Source organism: Petaurus breviceps, unplaced genomic scaffold, assembly GCF_028583685.1.
Source record: "Petaurus breviceps papuanus isolate PSGF00001 unplaced genomic scaffold, PetGlider_PUasm1.0 118, whole genome shotgun sequence".
Classification (NCBI taxonomy): domain Eukaryota; kingdom Metazoa; phylum Chordata; class Mammalia; order Diprotodontia; family Petauridae; genus Petaurus; species Petaurus breviceps.
Window position 1 is genome coordinate 20,817,941 of NW_027185616.1, and position 19,147 is coordinate 20,837,087.

Below are 19,147 nucleotides of genomic sequence, written 5' to 3' on the forward strand. Positions count from 1 at the left end.
TCCTTCCTTCCTTCCTTCCTTCCTTCCTTCCTTCCTTCCTTCCTTCCCCAAAACTTTAACCCAGTTCACACTGAAATTCATAGACTGGACCACAATAGGTCTCTGCCCAGGCTGTTGTGCAAGGTCACCAGCCTCACTTTCTCCTGCAGAGTCATCTGGGTCCAAGGGTCAGATATTCATCAAGCCATCAGATGGCCCAAGATGCATTGGGAGACTCTGGCTTTTTTAGGCCAAGGCATCACTCACTTACAGTGAGATAACACCCATTTAGTGAATAGACCTTTTAAGAAGAGTCCCCTTTATATTTGCAGATCCTATACTTGATTGCATGCCACCATAGGGGAGGGAGGGAGAATATTTGAAACTCAATGGACTGTGGAGTTGAATCTTGTAAACTAAAAGTAAACAAACAAATTAATAAAGACAAAAAAAAAAAGAGTCCCCTTTAATTAGGAAAAGAAAAAAAAGAAAAAATCAAACTGGGAGGGAAAGACCCATAGGAATGCTGTTCCAAAGAGAAACAGTTAGCATTGATATGCACTCTATGCCAGGAGGGCCCAAAATACATCCATTAAGTGGAGCTTGGGCAGGGAGCTATTGTGGTCTAATGTATGAGCTTCAGAGTGAACTGTGTTGAAGGTTCTGTGAAAGGAAAGAGAGAAAGAGAGAGAGAGAGACAGACAGACAGAGAAAGAGAGACAGAGAGAGAGAATAGAAATCAAATCAAAGTCAACTGCAAGTCCTGTCATAATTTCTCTCATGTCATGGTCCTCTTTGAAAACGGACAATCACAGCTGCTGAGTAGACAGACATGAGCTGCCTGAATGTAAACAGAGCTAGTTGGGTAACTCAGCTCCTCCTCTCCCTCTCCCTTTCTTCTCCTCTCCAAAGGAAGGTAAATTTGATGGCCAGAAGCTGCCCAGTTCTTTCACAAAACCTTCAACCCACTTCACTCTGAAGCTCATAGACTGAACCACAGTGGCCCAAGCTCCACTTGATGGCTGTACTTTGGGCCCTCCTGACTTAGAGTGAAAGTCAATGGTAATTGGTTCTCTTTGGAACAAACAACCCTGAGGGTCTTCCCCTCCCAGCTTGTTTTCTTTCTTTTCTTTTCTTTCCTGATTGAAGGGGCTATCCCTTGACTCACTTCTTTAACAGGTCTGTTCACTGAATGGGTGTTACCTCACTCTAAGTGAGTACCTAAAAAGGCCTTAGCCTAAAAGGGCCAAGGTCTCCCATTGCATCCTGGGCCATCTCCACTCATACTGATAAGTATCTGGCCACTGGACCCAGGTGGCTCTGGAGGAGAAGGTGAGGCTGGTGACCTTGCACAGCCCTCCCTCGCTCAAATCAAAGTCCACTGCAAAGCATGTCATCATCTCCCTGATGCTGTGGTCCTCTTTGCAAACGAGGGACAAACACAAGATCCCATACATTGGCAACATTCCACATCTCCACCTCCAGAGATGGTGGGGTGTATGTGGATTCTCTCGTGAGTTCCCATCTTCTAATCATCTTTTTGTTTTGTTTTGTTTTATGGAGGGGGGAAGGCAGGGCAATTGGGGTTAAGTGACTTGCCCAAGGTCACATGGCTAGTAAGTGTTAAGTGTCTGAGGCTGAATTTGAACTCAGGTTCTCCTGACTCCAGGCCCGGCAATCTATTCACTGTGCCACCTAGCAGCCCCTTCTAATCATCTTGCTAGCTGGTTAAGGATACAATCCAGCTGTGTCACTGCATCATGGCCTTTAACCATAACAGGATAGGGGCTAGGAGATGGAGGGAAGGAAAGTTATTATTGTGGGTCGCCAGCACTCAGTGTTCATTATACATTTACTTATTTGTATACGTGGTTTTCCTCAGTAAAATGTAATATCTTGAGGGGAGGGATGGTTTCCCTTTCAGACTTTATATGCTCAATTCCTACCATATCGGTCACATAGTAGGGTCCTTCCTAAACACTTGAATTGAATCTAAGGCAGAACAGTCCTCTTTCTTACAATAGTTATTGGGAAACTTTTGTCCCCGTTATGCCAGGCCTACCCACCAAGAGTGTCAAATACTCAGCCACGACCAAGATATAAGGGGTGTTGTTTTTTTTTTATTGTCATTGCAAATCTTACAGACATCAGCACTCGTTTAAATAAGGGAAGGCAGCACAGTAAATACATCACACAACCCCAAAAATCAAACCACTGCTGCTGTGTGTACAGAGAGGGGTCCGGAGACCTGTGACCAAAAATGTCAGAGGAATTACATTCAATAGATGTGCAGTATCATCAACATTCCAGGCTCACACACATATTTATATATATATATATTTGTATTTATATATATTATTTATATATATTTATATTTTATATATAGAGATCATTGTTTAGTGTATACAAAGAAAACGATAGTTACAAATACAATACTGTACTTCTCCCCACGCTTTACAGCAAGTTCTATCTCACCTTCTTTACAGAACAAGACTACACTTCGTAGCCTAGGTACTGTGCTAAATATGTACAAGAAACCTCACACCCACACCATCATCTTCAGACGCTGCCGAGATTCAGGAATGCATAAATTAAAGAGTTCTACACTCAAGGAAACCAAATCAAAGATTTGACAATGGATGGAATTCAAATCAATGAATGGACTGGTTTTTTGTCAAACCTGTGAAGGAAACAGAGGCAGAGTGGAGGTGGTCCCTTATATGTAAACACTGAGAACAGTTATGCAACTGGGTCAGAACCCCCAGTGAAGGGACAAATAGGTTGGTTTTTTTTTTATATCTGACATTGTGGGGAATGTGCACGTGTTCATATTGGGTGGGTGTGTGCACCTGCGTGTTGTGTGTGTGTGTGTGTAGAATGGGAGAAGGAAAAAAGGGGAGGTAGCAATTTATTTTGGGGCCTTTGGGGGACCTGTGCTTATGGAAAATGTGACTTACCTTCTGTGTTTTGTTCTCATCTCTATCAAATGGCAGCCAGCCCTTCTGTGCCTCCAGTTTCTTCTGGCAAAGTCTACCCTGGTAGGCAGTGGCAGTTATAATTGGAGAAGTGAGCTCTGGCTCCTGGGCAGTTTAGGTGGACGGTGGTCTTCACTGGCCCAAACACCCGGGGGCCCTGGGTGGCTCCTTGCAACCCTCACACTGAAGAAATAGAGCTGAACTCTTTTATCTCCACAGAATGAAAAAGAGGTAAATAAAAATGGGGCTTTATACCTGACAGTAGTCACCAGCACTCTTCAACCCCGCATGGAGTAGCTTTTCACTCAGGCAACTTATGGAAAGGCTACTCTGTACATAGTCTTTTCAATTATACATGGTATTTATCATATTTACATATATTACTATATATAGGGATGTTAAGAAAAAGTGTTTTTTAAAAAATGTGATCTTTATAAACTAAGTTGCTAACATTAAGAAAACTCCCACTCCTGAATCATAATAGCTTCTGCCTGGTGGTGGGCAGAAAATATTTTGCCTTTGATCATCAGTGCTGCTGTAGCATTCAAAATCCTGCAGCAAGGGACTACTTTTACTTAATGTGAATGTTGGGTCATTAAGTCAATTTTAATTGTGTGCTAAAATATATATTGGGTCTACTCACTTTCTAAGTTTGCCATTTCTGTTTCTTTTCTTAAACTTGTCCAGTATTATATCAGTGGTAAAAGCGGAAAATACATTCTTTTTCAACTGTTCCTTGGAATCCCCCCTTCCTCCCTTGAAACATTCATGATGCCAATGATGCCAATCCTGGGTAAGGCATTGTTCTAGGAGTTGGGTGAGGAGATACAGAGTTGGGGGGAGGAGGTGTGAGAGGGGGACAGAAGAATCTTTATTTCAGCACCATCAAAAATCAAAGCCAGAATTCTCTCTAGTAGCAACAAATAAGGAAACTTTTACCAGCATAGCTAAGAAAACCCTTACACAAAGAGGGTACGACCTACCATAGTGTACTTGGAGTGAAGTTCAGGAAAGATCTTTCCCCCACAAAAACACCCACCACTTCTAAATTCTGTCATTAGCCATTCATTCCTTTTAAATTAAGGTGTCTTTCTCATTTAAACTTCAATTATTCCCCAAAGCTAACATTAAATCCCTAACCCCTTTTTGGAGAAATAGTGAGAAGGGCCAGACTTGTGATTTCATCAGAGGAAGAAAACTCTTTACTGGTATGGATGAGCAACTCTCCTCTAGACATTGTTTTGAAGAGCTGTCTGGGGGACTGTGATACCCCTTGTTCTTTCCTGACTTCAAGCTTAGATACTATGGTAAACCTGAGCATAACACCTTAGCATGAAATGCTTTCCTCACAGGAGAGCTGTGTTAGCAAGAGGAGGAAATGGCACACCTACGAAGGGCGATACTTCATAATTCAGCCTAAGGTCGGCCTTCAGTATAAATTCCAGAAGTTGACTTCAGAGCTCTTACAGCCTACTTAAGCATTAATATTGAGGAAGGGCTCTACTTTTCCCCAACGCTGTTATCTTGATGTGTCTGGCTTCATTTTCCCATCAACTATGTGCTCGAAAATGAAAGACTTAGCTTTTGATAATTTCAAGATACGGGATGCCCATTTTTTTTTTCCCCAGAAAGAAACTGCATTGATAGAGTCCCAAAGAAAAGTAGATTAGACCTTATGAAGTAACTTCTCCTCCTGGTGGAGATGTGGGCCTAGTTTTTGGTTCTTATCTTTATTATTTTTATTCCCTTCCCTTCTCTCTCCATGGTAATAAATAACCACTACCCACAGTTTGCTCATTGAATTCCTACGTCAGCAGACATAATGAATAAATATCTTAAAAGCAGAGGACAAGGGGTTTTATATTAATATTAAAAATATATTAGTTTTTCTTCCCCTGATTCCACTGAGGTCACAAATGAAGTAAGACAAAAAAACCCCAAAGACAAAAAAAAAAACAAAAGAATCAAAACTACACCCCACATGAAATCAAAAATATTCTTTGGACCAAGAATATGTAAAAACTGGCTCAGAATAACAGTATTACTGAGATGCCGTTGCTGAACTAAGAGTCCATAAATATGAGGCACCTGAATCACACAGAGGACATTCAACACTGGGTCCACTCTCTCTCAGATCCACAAGGCTGGGAGATGAAGCTTAGAAATTGTCCGCCAGGGCCATACGGTCTCCCCACCATGATCACTTTTGCTGTGTAGGGAATATGCATGTCTTGTTCGTCCCAAGGAGACAAGAAGCTTGCTTCAGGCTATCGACCAGAGGTACTTAAAACTTGGGAAAGTAAGAGACTGATGGACTCCTGGGTAACCAAAGAATAAGTTTCTGGATCTCTGTCTTCAAGCCTGCTAGAGGAGCAGCTTCAATTCAGTGAATCTTAGAGAGCTCTATCAAAATGCTAGGGAAAAGTTACTTGGGAATGTGAAAACTTGGAAGTACCCTCAGTTAAAATGAGTTCAGATGCCCAAAGGACAGAGTGAAGTTGGAATTTCAACCCATGTAGCCCCTGTAGGGACCAGGAAAGGTCTGAGTTACATGATAAAGATGTTCTAGGAGTGATGTGGGCCTTTGACAGATGGTGCTTGGGGACCTAGAGTTTAAGTTTATAACCCTGGTGGAATGGAATAGATGAAACGGAATATAACAGAAAGACCACATATGGTCTTTGAATACCCTTTTGGTATTCATTGGCTAGTGACATGGGAGGAGCCTATGTAAACTTAGTGGGTCTGACTAATCTTGAAGCTATCTGCAAGGCCATTATAACCCCTTTGAAAATGTCACTGATCCCTCCTCTCCCTCTTTATTTAAATGCCAGTGGCCTTTTAATATCTATATTTAGAGTAAATAAACATATTGTAAATTAAAGACCAAACATGGATCATGTTTGAAACCTGCTCAGGAATTCTGTGAGGAAATAGTGAAGAGAGTTAAGCCCTCAGTCTACTTTGCTCAATAAAAATCTGTGTAGATATCTTGTTTGGCTCCCCATACGCCATCTTGTCCCGACATACGTACACCAAGGAGAGAACAAGGTGCGCCAAAGAACTTTTAGCCACGGGATTCTTCAGCTCCCACCATTACCCGCATTTCTTAAACCTTTCCGTGAGGTCTGGATTCCACAGGAAAACTAGTTCGCCCTTCTATTTTCTACCCCTTCCAGGATGCCAGGCATGCTGAAAATGCCGAGTATTAATAAACTCTCCACAAGATTCAATTGCAGGTAAGTTTGCTGGAAAGATCTGGGCAGCTCTCCCTTCTGCAAGGAGCTACATACGTTAAAACATCACTTGTATTTGGGGATGACAACTGGGCGGGGAGAAAGATGGATCAAGGGAGAAAAAAGGGGTCCTCATGGATACTTTTCTTCTGGTGTGTGACAAAATGTGTGTGAGAGAGAGTGCAAACGAAATGATTCCATGGTCACAAGTAGCATCACTAGAAACATAACCACTGGTGAGGAGGCGCCCTCATGCATGTCATGAAGGTGAGGAGCATGGATCTCAGATGTAAACAGGCTGTTCTTGGGCCGTCAACAATCTGTACATGGCAGCTGGCATTGTTTTCATGTGAATCTAGGTGGGGAGAAAAGAGACAAAGCCAGTCAGTCAAGCAGTATACCCACAAAGCTTTACAGCTATAAAACAATTTGCTTACAAAGCAGGACCAATCAGGAATTCCCTTCCTAGGAGAGCAGAGTAGATGAAGGGATCCTGGTCAAGTTAACACAGGGAATTCCTAATTGGTAAAACAGGAAAATAAAATTCTGTGTTTATATATGTTTTATAAAAAACATCATCACTTATATATAAAAACATTGTCACCTTTGATACGGAGTAGAGCAGCCTAGTGGATAAAGAGCTGGCCACAAGGGCAGCTAGGTGGCGCAGTGAATAAAACATCGGTTCTGGAGTCAGGAGGACCTGAGTTCAAATCCAGCCTCCGACGCTTAGCACTTGCTAGCTGAAGGACCTCGGGCAAGTCATTTAACCCCAAATGCCCTGCCTTCTCCCCTCCAAAAAGAAAACAAAAATAGCTGGCCACAGAGTGGAGAAGAGTTGGGTTTGAACTGGCTATGGAACCCTGGGCAAGACAGATAATCTCCAAGACCCTAGGCTACTCTCTAAGGCTAGATGCGTTACAAAGCAGGTGTCAAAGCCCCTCAGCTGCTACTGCAGTTCCCTGTTGTTATTTGGTCATTTCAGTCATTTCTGAATCTTTGGGACCCAATTTGGGATTTTCTTAGCAAAGATACTGGAGTGGCTTGCCCTTTACTTCTCCAGCTCATTTTATAGATGAGGAACCTGAAGCAAACAGGGTTAAATGACTTGACCAGGGTCACACAGCTAGTAAGTGTCCAAGGCCAGATTTGAACACTGGGAGATGAATCTTCCTGACTCCAGGCCTGGTGAACTCTATCCACTGTACCACCTGGCTGCCCCCATGTCTACTTTGTGTTTAACTATTTTGTGTAATTTATATTTACTTAATATTTTCAAATTTTTTCATTTATTTATTTATTTATTTTTGCCTTTTTGGAGTGCAATTGGGGTTAAGTAACTTGCCCAAGGTTACACAGCTACTTTTTTTGTGTGGGTGTTCAGTGTCTGAGGCTGGAACCAAACTCAGGACCTCCTGACTCTGGGGCCAGTGCTTTACTCACTGCACCACCTAGCCGCCCCAACATTTTTATATTGGTGAACACACAGACTTGGAGAAGCCTCTGTGCTTAGAGTCTGGAGAAGTGAAATAGATCATAAATATTTTAAAAATTTATTATTTGAATGAAAGAGGGTTTCCACATGATTAATTTTTCCTTCTACTAATCCATAAGGGAAAGACATGAAGATGAATTTGAGAAAAGTTTAAAGGAAATTCTAGTATCAGGTCCATTTAAATTGTTAGCCATATTTCTTGATCAAATTTTTTATTTATTAATTCAAATATACCCAATTACATAAAGAAAATCTGAGATGAAACAGTTGAAGTTAATATTTTCAATGATGATATTTTTTATCATTGTGTTTTTCTATATAAATGTGACACCCATATCATTAAGTATTATAGTCAGACTTTCTTTTTCTTGATTATTAAAATTGGCAAAAATGAATTTTAATTTTTGTAATGTAAAAAAACGTTTATGAGGAATAAAAGGGTTGTTTCATTCTTTGTGCCCGGTAAACAGTTGGTGCTTAATAAATGCTTACTGTCAGATCTTTTCAGAAAGAGAACTCCCTATACCAATGAAATCACAGTTCTTCTCTACAACAAAAACCAAAACTTTCTTTGATACTTAGTACAACCCTAAGAGGTAGTAGTCAGGATAGTATTACCCATTTTTTACAAATAGAGCAGTGGGCACAAAAACAGAAAAATCTGAGTTTAAATCCAGCCTCAGACACTTACTGGCTGTGTAACCCTGGGCAAGTCACTTAAATCTCTCCCTCCACCCCTTCAGCTGAATAACCTTAATTTCCTCATCTGTAAAACCAGGATAACAAAAGCACCAATCTCCCATGGTTGTGGTGAGGAGAAAATGAGATAATATTTGCTTTAAATGGTTTATAAATACCAGCTATTTTTGTTTATAAGAATACAGAGTACTTTTCATTCATTATGTCATTTGATATTACATAAAGATTACAAGTATGGCCACCACCTAATAGATGAGAAAACTCAGGAAGTTCCAATTATTTGTTCACAGTCAAAGAGCAAGTAAGTATCAGATTAAGGATTCAAACTAGAGTCTTTCCAAGTCCCCATTATAAACTACTGTGGCCTCTAGAGCCTACTAGTCTATGCTATGCTTTCTGTAGCTACAAAACTACTACTACTAGCATCACCACCACCACCACTACTACTACTACCACTACCACTACTACTACTGTACTACCACCACCACCACTACTACTACCACTATTGTACTACCACCACTACTACTACCACTACCAGTACTACTACTACCACCACTACTACTACTACTGTACTACCACCACCACCACTACTACTACCACCACTACTACTACTACAACTGATAATTTTTTCAGACATATCTGAATCTCTTTGGGGTTTTCCTGGCAGAGACACTAGGGTGGTTTGCTATTTCCTTCTCCAGCTTATTTTATAATTGAGGAAACTAAGGCAAACAAGATTAAGTGACTTGTCCAGCTGCTAAGTGTCTGAGGCTGGATTTGAATTCAGGAAGATGACTCTTCATCTTTCTAACTTCAGGTGGGGCACTCTATCCACTGGGCCACTTAGCTGCCCATTCTACTAACAACTAGCCAGCCAAAAAGAGGAGAGTTGTAGCTCTGGAGCTAGAGAGATCGGGATCTGTAGCAGTCATCTCATCTAATATCATCATTTTACAGATGAAAAGACTGAGGTCTAGAGAAAAGATTGAGACTTGCACCAGTTCACACAGGTAGCACTCAAGAGAGCTAGGATTCCCGCTGACGTCCACTGGCTCCAAACACTAAGTCACGTTGCCTCTTTGTGGCTGGTGTTACAAATATAAAACAAAGTGACCATTTAATACAAAAGAGGGTCTAGTGGGAGAAACACCAGAAGTAGACACAAGACCCGGGTTTGAATACTTTAACTTATTTCTCTCCAGGGTTTTAAAGAGAGATAAGGTTAAAAATAGAAAGAAAAAGATAAAAAATACTATGTGATCGTTGTTCCAGATTCTCCCCTTTGTCCCAGAAGACATGACTAAGAACATGAATCAATAGTACAGCGGTGTTGATGAACAAAAGCAAAAGGCTTTGGGGAGCTTGGTGGCTGTGATATTGTTCGGTCTTAAGTTTTGATACAAGGGAAAACTCACTAGGGGTCAGGGGAAGTTGAAGAGAAGGTAATATCTGGAACTGCTATGATATGAAAACAAAAGGCATTAATAATATGTTCATTTTTAAAAGGCTATGGGAAGTAAGAGACAAGTGTGTCTCCCTTAGCTAACTCTGATTTTGGTGTCTTAAAGCAAAAAATAACTTATGGACTTACCTTTGAAAAACATTAGCAACTCAAAAAGAGATATATAAGAATGGGCTTAATAAAACAATAATCACACCACCCATAGGGTAGTGAGAGTTAAAGACACTGGAGAGATGCATACTTGCCCATGTGATACAATCCACGTGATGCAGTGAGCCCCATGGTCTCACATCTCGGTTTACCATTCTCTCTCCTTTTTCAAGACTACCTTCAGCTGATGAAGGCCTATCCTGTAATTCCAGCCTCCCATCTCCTGTACCTGGTCACACAGTCAGTTTTGGATGGGTCATCATTCAAGGCCAAGCAGCCTACCTGACACTGATAGCTGGCTGAACCTACATTACCTGAGGTTTTAGTTTCCTTGGAGGCCTGGGGAATACTACTCCTTCCAAAATTGCCATTTATTTGTTTGTTGACCCAATTCATCCTGTTCTTGTAGGATATCCTTATTAGGGCAATTATTAATTAGTCAGTTGATGCTAGGCCTTGACAATCAAACAGGGACTCCCCCATTGGCCAACGCATATTCAAACTGATAATCTGACCCACCCAATACACAATGCATTTACATTATGTATATAATATATATGCATACACATCTCTATGTATATACATATATACACATACACCCCCATAAACACATATATATTTATTATATACATACATACAGGAAACTTAAGGTGATTTTCTATTGTTTCAACCTTGATGAAATAATTAAAACTGCTAAGCTAGTGGGGAAGTGATTTGGATACTGGGCCATGGGGAGAACTGAAAAGGTCACAAAGAAGTAGAAAAATAACAAAAGAGATGGAAAACAGTTTAGAAAGTGAGAAGCTAAAAAAAAGTCTGGGTGAAAAAAAGGCGACTTAATTTTACTTCCTAGAGAAGCTCCAAGCTACTAAAAGTTATTCTCTCAAAGCACACTGATTATTTCATTCAATCACAACAACTCTGTGAGACAGGGATGATTATTATCCCCATTTTACAGATGATGTAACCGAGGGCTCAGAAGTTAAATGACTTGCCCAGGATTATACAGTTAGCATTTATTTAGGGTGGAATTTGAACTCAGGTCCTCTTGATTCTATGTCATATAAATACCTGGATAGAATCAAAGGAAATGGGTGTAAATTCTAGCAATAGAGAGGTAATTTAGGTGTGAGGAAAATCTTCTCTTGGTTACCTAGGGTTATTTAATGCTGGGATGGAAAACAGGGAAGCATACAGAGCCCCTCCCTTCCAGATATCTCAGACCATCCTCTGGCTGGATGGTTTATTTACTATTCTGCCCAGTGGCTGGTGGGTATTAGATGGCCTCTACAGATCCCTCTTCTAAGTCTATGTATTTCAGCTCCTACCTCCCCAACAGCATTGGAGAGAATGTGAACAATCTTCTCGTGGGGTGTGGCTACAACACTCTGTCCATTGATTTCAATGATTCGATGTCCCACTCGAACTCCGCCCCGCTCGGCTATCCCTCCTCGCATGAGGCTGCAGATCTAGTGAGAAAAAAAAAAGGCCAAATTAATCCCTGTTGACCCAAGAATCACCATGGTACCCGATCTCTGAGGAAGTACTTGGAGCCTGCAAGGAAGAAAAAGGGGCTTAAGTCCCTCCCGATAATCTTCCTTGCACTAAAAATACGGCAGAGGTTAGCTAAGTCTCCCATATGACAATGAATCAGAGAATCTAACACCAATTTAAATTTGCACTATATGTTTATTCTGACGATCACAGCTCAGTTAGGCCTTGGAATAAAAAGTTATTTCTTCTGGCCACTTAAATGCCCATTCTTTTAACTTTTCATTCTCTGTAACAGACTATTTTCCTAAAGGTCACAATCCAAAGCATTTCCCAATATCCTGGTTAAGATCTGATGAATGAAAAAATGACTGCCTTCTGATATCAGTACTGCCAAAGGGGTCCATGTTGGACAGATAGACAGACAGACACAGACACCCCTTACAAACCTTTGGATTAGGGAATGAATCAGAGTGGAGAAGAACAGAACTAACAGAAGATGTTGTAAGCGGTGGGTGGTAACGAGATTGCTATTAGGGTAATAGTAATGGCAAAAGCAAGAAGATGTGACTTTTGTATTTGTCCTGATGTTCCCAGCACCTAGTAGAGAGTGTACCACGTTGTTTGTTTTGTTTTTTTACTGCAACTGTAATTTTGTAGGTCTTGTTAGGCATTGTGTTAAGCCCTGGGAATATAAAGAAGGGAGGAAATCCTCCTCTCTCCATTCCAAAACTAGTTGGCAGATGTCAGAGATGAGGTGACTCCAGGTATTTCTGACTCTGAGACTGTCTCTTTACCTACTCCATGCTGCATCTTGCCTGGCACAAAGTGGGTACTAGATAAAGGCTTGTTCATTGATTGAGTGATGGATATGAGAAATTTTCGAGATAGAATTGATGGCCTTGGTAGCTGAATGAAAAGTAAGAAATGAAGAGGATTCAAGTATAAAAAAATATACCCTGGATGGTTTAGAATAAAAGAGACTGACTTCAGTTTGGCAATAGTGACAGAAATAGCGAAATCAGGAGGAGGAAGAGAATTAGTGTGCTCAGTGACAGACCAGGTCTAGGATGTGAAGAGTTTGAGGAATTGCTCCATCTAGTTTGGAAGAGAAATCTGGGCTAAAAAAATCTACATTTGGGAGGGATCTGCATTGGTGCAACAGTTTAATGTCCGTATTGCTGTCCACAAGTCTATGTAATAGCATGGAATTTAAAAGTATAATACTATCACCTACAAAATCAAGGTCATTTTAAAAAAAAAAAGCAATTGGGGTTAAGTAACTTGCCCAAGGTTACATGGCCAGTTTTTTTGTGTGGGTGTTAAGTATCTGAGGCCAGAACTGATCCTGGGTCCTCCCAACTACGGGGCCAGCACTTTACTGACTGCACCACCTGGCCGCCCCCAAATCAAGGTCATTTTTAAAAGGAAAGGAACACTTGATCTTCCTTTGGCCTTCTCTTCATTTCAGAATATGGTCCTTTATTTGAAACAATGCATAAGCATTTAATGAGATCATCTAACAAAATACTTAATGCTTCTTTGAGAAATGGAGAACATTTTCCTGTGTATGTTGATTCTTGGTAAAAACAGTCTTCTGGGCAGGTCCCTGATCTCTTTGACTGACCCAACTTAGCTCTAAACATTTTCTGGGACTGGAAAGAAATGTGAGTATTTTTTAATGTTCTGGAAAAAACAATGAAGAGAAAAGGGGAAATAATATATGGATAAAAAATTACTCATGCCATGTAGCTTTTGGTTTTTTTTTTGATGATTTATTTGTTCTTTTCAAAAGCAAAATATGAGGGGCAAGCATTCCTCTAGGGTAGCAATGCTATGCTGACAGCTTTTGCTAATGAGTGAAGAACATGCCAGAATAGAGCAGGATGGCTTATCACTAGAATTAATATCTAGAACAATTGTATTTTTGGAGAAAAATCCAAAAAAAATTCTGAGGGGAAATGAAAACTGTCTAATATACCAGGATATTTTGAGGAGGGTAAATAAGTATGTATATAAAGTGAGAGAAAACCAGAAATAGAGACTGGATCTGTGATTTCACTGAAAAAAGGGAACTCCCAGGTAAGGAAACTATCTTTACCAATACAAGTTGGTATTCCTATAGTTTATATAATCTTACAGAGTTGCCCAGAGCACTGGGAAGTTAAGTGACCACATAAGCTAGTGTATGTCAGAGGTAACACTTGAACCCAGATCTTCTTGACTTTAATTAAGGCTTGCTCTAATCTACTACACCATGCATACCTCCTGAGAGCTAGTGAATTTAACTTAACTAAACTTGACTTTCACAATGCCTTTGACAGGGTTCTCTATAGCAAAGGCTATTACAAATTTGAGTTTTAAATGACTGGTTATAATTTTTTGTCATGGACAAGCCTGTAGTTTAGCTATAGAAAACAAAGAGAACGGATGAAAGAAGTTTGGCACACGTAATTCATATTGTAGGTGGGGCTGGATTTCACAACGGAAAGAGGTAAGGGCTGGATCCACAGGGTATCCCAAAAGTCTAAGTGCTGTCTTAACTTAAGCTAGTAAGGCTTAATAGCTATATTTAATTAAAAGCTATTTAACTAATCCCTGCCTAACTTTGGGAGTCATCTGCATGGAGGTGATAATTGAATCCACTGGGGAGGATAAGATCCCTAGGACATAAGAAAAGGGGACTTAGGACCAAGGCCAAAAGTACATTCACACAAAGAAGAAGGGGGGATGGAAGCACTAAGAATTCAAAGACACAGCGAGTGAATATGAGAGGCAGGATCCAAACGCACTGCTTCCTTCTAGCCTCTTAGCCTGGTCTGGAGAGAACACTTATCTAACCACGGAGGTACCTTTTATATTTTTAAGTAAAAGCAGTCAGCCTGCATCGGCTTCAGCTTATCTCAGCTGAGATGAAATCTATTGAGGAAGGAAAGATGAGTGAATTTAAATGTGCCGACTTTCCCTGTTTCTTTGGAGACACAACAGACTTAAAAAAACAACAACTATGATATTCTATTTCTGCTGCGGCTTCTGTCAAGTATTTGGTTGCTTGGTACTTACAATTCCATTCTGGACACTGAAACCCAGCTGGTATCGGAGGTCTGGTCTTCTGATCAACACAGTGGTGACTGGGGGGCATCTCACAATGTTGAGCTTCACTCGGGACTGATTCTTTAAACCCTGAAAGGAACCCACAGACATGGTGAAGACAAGAGTTAAGCAGCAGAGGAGTCAATAGCAAAGGAAAAATCAAATCCCAACAGACATCTTTTTTTAATAATTTTCTCCCTCCTCCTCTCTGATCAGGATCTTGCCAAATTGACCTGTATCTCATACACAACATCCTTTCTCCCATCTGTGCCCCTCTGAATGCCTGGAATGTCTTCCCTCCTCACCGGCACCATTGGATGAATGCCCTTTCCTCCAAGACCAGGCTCGATCATCACCTTTTCTACATTACTCCTTTCCAAAGCCCACACTGGGGGAAAGGAAAGGGGAAGCTCCTTAACTACCTTCTACTTCTTCTTTTGATTTTGGAGGGGAGAAGGCATGGCAATTGGGGTTAAGTGACTTGCCCAAGGTCACACAGCTAGTAAGTGTTAAATGTCAAAGGCTGGATTTGAACTCAGGTCCTCCTGACTCCAAGGCAGGTGCTCTATTCACTTCAATACCTAGTCACCCCACTTTAATTTGTTCTGTAAATACTTATGTGCGCACGCCTTCTCCCCTGATACAAATGCCAATTCCTTAAGAGTGGAGATAGCTTTATTGTTTGTCTTTACAGGCCCAGGACAGTAGCAAAATTCATGGTGAACACGTAATAAATGCTTGCTGCTTTTAATACAATAGTTTTTATTCTACCCCTCCCCTCATCCTAGCAGACTATAAGCTCCATGAGAGTAGGCATCTTTGTATTTCTAACCCTGGCACCCAGAATTGTGCTTACTACATAACAGATGTTGTGTAAATGCTTATGAATTGAGTAACTGATTTTTCATTAATAATAACAGCATTTAAAAAGCAAGCTTTACATATCTTGAGACTCAAAATAACACTATGAGATGGGAGCTATCATTATCCCCATTTTATAGATGAAGAGAGACTGATGTTGAAAGATTTTAAGTGTCTTTTTTAAAGTAACTTGCTCAGGGTTACAAAACTAGCTAATGGCCAGTATTTTAATCCAGGCCTTCCTGACTCGGAATTTGAGCACTCTTTCTAAAATGCCACCTGCCCACTGCTATAAGGACTGTGATTGCAAAGTCCCTAGTCCGTAGCAGCTTCTAGTCCTGCAAACTGGTCCCTGATTCAAAATCAAATATTATTGTTGCTTAAACTCCCCCCCCCCAAAAGACCCCCAAATCCAAATGCTTTAAATGAAGTCATTTTGGCAGCCAAGAGACCTGCTTCTTTTGGGTAATTTCTTTTAAAACATCTTTTTTAAATTAAAAAAATTATTTATTTTGTTAAATATTGCATTTAAGTTACAATTACATGTAAAAAAAATTTTAATCATTCATTTTTAAAACTGTTGAGTTCCAAATTCTCTCTCTCCCTCCCACTCCCACCCCACCCATTCAAAGGCAAGTATATAATGTCGAGTTTACATGTGAAGGCGTGAGTAACTTATTTGGAAAAATGGGCTGTTTTCTAGGAAACCATGAAAACATTGTTGCCTTCTGTAGTTCTGTAGACAACTTGTCACATGGATTCTTCTGCTAGAAAAACAAAGTATGGGCTAAGACTAGTTCAAGTATCCTTGAATTTGGGGGAGAGGATGTGGAAGAGGGGGACAGAAGCGGGGAAATGCCTATTTGGGGTGAAAATCCAAAGTCCACATTTTCCTCTTTTGCAAAGCAGGTGCGTCAGATCAGCACAGCCAACACGTGGTTACCATCTGTAGGTAATTCAGAGCCCCTGGCTTCCACTTCTCCCAACTGCTGGGTGCTCTTCTGGAATTTCATTGCTTACTGGCACTGACAAGAGGGGATGGGGACAAACACATATGGGAGGTGAAACTCAGCGTGCCTCATTCTACCCCTTGCAAAAAGTAATAGATTTCATGGTGAGGCAGGATGTTGTTGAGATGAATGGGTGATCTGAAATCTGGAGATGACCCATGTCCACAGTATTCCTGCCCAATCCTTTCCTCTCCCCTACCTTATTAAATTCTTCTCTAAAACAAAACAAAGCAAAAAAAACCCCAAAAGTATTAATAGTCCCCTTGCAGGGTCTAGTTAAAACAATCTCTCCATTCTTGTACTAGCTTGAGGTCCCTTATTCCTTCCTAATGTAGCTAGAAGAAACGTTCTATCAAAGAATCTATCCATCACCACATAGTTATATATCCCTTTTAGGAAAGCCCCAAAGCTGGATTTACTCTTGCTAGACAATGCATAAGAGAACCAAGGGGAATATTTTTAAAGAATGAAAGAGGTAAATTTTAATCTCTGAAATAGAAAAAAAATCCATAACTTTATTGCTGGAGGTCATTGTTTCAACAGCAAATTAAATAGCAATGGCCATTTCAAAACTGAGCACTAACACTGGGACTGGGTATAACTTAGTCATGGATATGGTGTTAGCTTAGCCACAAGAATAAAGAACAGGGATAATTGGGTCCTTCTCTGATCAGACAAATACACACAGTATGCTTTCTTAGTGATATATTACCTAGTGAGAAATCATATTGTAATGGCTAAAGTGCTGGATGAAGATATCAAAGAGAGAGGATTCAAATACTGCTTCTGACATTAAGTAGCTGTTGACTGGGGGAAAGTCAATTAACCTCTCTGAGCCTCAGTTTCCTCATCTGTAAAATGAAGGTAGGCACTAGATGGAATCTGACATCTCTTACAGATCTAAATATATGACTGATGTTAGAACCAATCTTATTCAACAATTTAACAAATGTTCTGGAATAGGTAGAGTAAAGGGAACGAGAAGGGAATAAACATTTTTTAAGCACCCACAGGGTGCTAGTCTGTGTGCTAAGCATTTTTTACAAACATTCTCTCATTTGATCCTCACAACAACTCTGAGAGAAAGGTGATATTTTTATCCCAAGATTTTATAGTGAAGAAAATGAGGCAGGTCACACAGCTAGGTGTCTGAGGTGGGATTTGAACTCATGACAAGCATCAACTCAAGACAGCATCTTCCAGGTAGTGAAATTCTAAGCTGATGGGGAAAGAATGAAGGAAGACCTCATAAGGCTGTGTGAATAGAGAGAAAATTGACAGCCTTAAACGCTACAGGCAAACTCGTGATAATAGATTTAGGGGAAAATACTCCAAACTATATTTAAATATCAAAGTATTTTGTGGGGAATAAAACAAGTTCTATTTTGGAAACGAGTTGGAAATATCTGTAATAGTCCAAATAGAGTTTTCTCTGATCATACAAGTCCAGACAGTTTGGTTTTCTCATGACTGACATTAGAACCAATCCTTTTTTGGAGGGGGGAAGGCAGGGTGATTGGGGTTAAGTGACTTGCTCAAGGTCACACAGCTAGTAAGTGTGTCAAGTGTCTGAGGTCTGATTTGAATTCAGGTTCTCCTGACTCCAGGGCCGGTGCTCTATTCACTGTGCCACCTAGCTGCCCCAAAAATCTTTGACAGGGTATAGTGAGACCTGTGAGTCTGAAGGTGACACTCATCTTTGAGGAAAGACCTGAGTTACCTGCAGGGGTGTGCTGGAGCCTGGGCTTGTGAAAGTCCATCATTAAAAATTTAGCATGAACATTCACACCTCAGAAATTGGCAACTGCCACAAATCAAGGCTTTATTTATTGTTTTGCTAATTGTCAATAGTTGATAAACATTTAGTAAGCCCCTACTATGTGCCAGGCACTGTGCTGAATGCTGGGAATCCTAAGAAAGGTGAGAGACAGTTCCTGCCCTCAAGGGGCTCATAGTCAAATGGGGGAGACTGCACTTAAAAAGAAGCTGAAAGGGAGGTGGGGAGGGAGAATGGCACCTTCAGGGGCTTTATGAAATCAGGGAACAGTTTTAAGAAAGTGTTAATAATTCAGATTAAATTTAAAAGTGTGTGTGCATACTTCCACACCCTCCACCTCCACCTACCAGTCCAGTGGGTTAAACATCCATCAGCACGCCCTTGCACTGCTCTATAAACATGGCCTGAAAGCATCAGTAGAAGGTTCAGGGAAGGAAGTCATCACCAGATTGGAGGTCTGGTGACTGTATGCTAGGTATTGTTATTTTTATCCCCACTTTACAGATTGAGAAACTAAAGCAAACAGAGGTAAAATGACTTGCCCAGAGTCACAAAGCTAGTAAGTGTCTGAGAACCAAATTTGAACTCAGGTCTTCCTGACTCCGGGCCCAGAGTTTTATCTACCTAAGCTGCTTCTAAGATAAAATATAGGAAAGTTGATTATAGATAGGCTATTGATCTGCATCAATAGAGGAAGTTTCCACACTGGGAATTCACTATATCAATGAAATCATATGTACACATATGTATGTATACATAATGTATCTATGATATATGGATGTGTCATATCTCAATATATGAGAGGAACTGAACATCCACTCTCACAGAATAGAGTTACTGGATAATAGATTTATAGCTAGAACCAACATATATACCTATATGTATATCTGATGACCCTATTTATGTTATATGAAATATT

The 19,147-nt window shown here is 40.4% G+C and overlaps 1 protein-coding gene across 2 annotated transcripts in view; it reads right to left on the bottom strand.

Moving 5' to 3' along the window:
• Positions 1 to 2,065: 2,065 nt before the first annotated feature.
• The window catches only part of APBA1 (amyloid beta precursor protein binding family A member 1), a 289,420-nt gene continuing 272,338 nt past the window's right edge, over positions 2,066 to 19,147 (bottom strand). For both annotated transcript variants that reach the window (XM_069086984.1, XM_069086983.1), the window contains 3 exons: positions 14,551 to 14,670; positions 11,325 to 11,465; positions 2,066 to 6,545 (listed from right to left, as the gene is read on the bottom strand). In XM_069086984.1, coding sequence (XP_068943085.1) covers positions 6,474 to 6,545; positions 11,325 to 11,465; positions 14,551 to 14,670 — 333 coding nt within the window. In that variant the 3' untranslated portion in view covers positions 2,066 to 6,473. The remainder of the gene's footprint in view (positions 6,546 to 11,324; positions 11,466 to 14,550; positions 14,671 to 19,147) is intronic.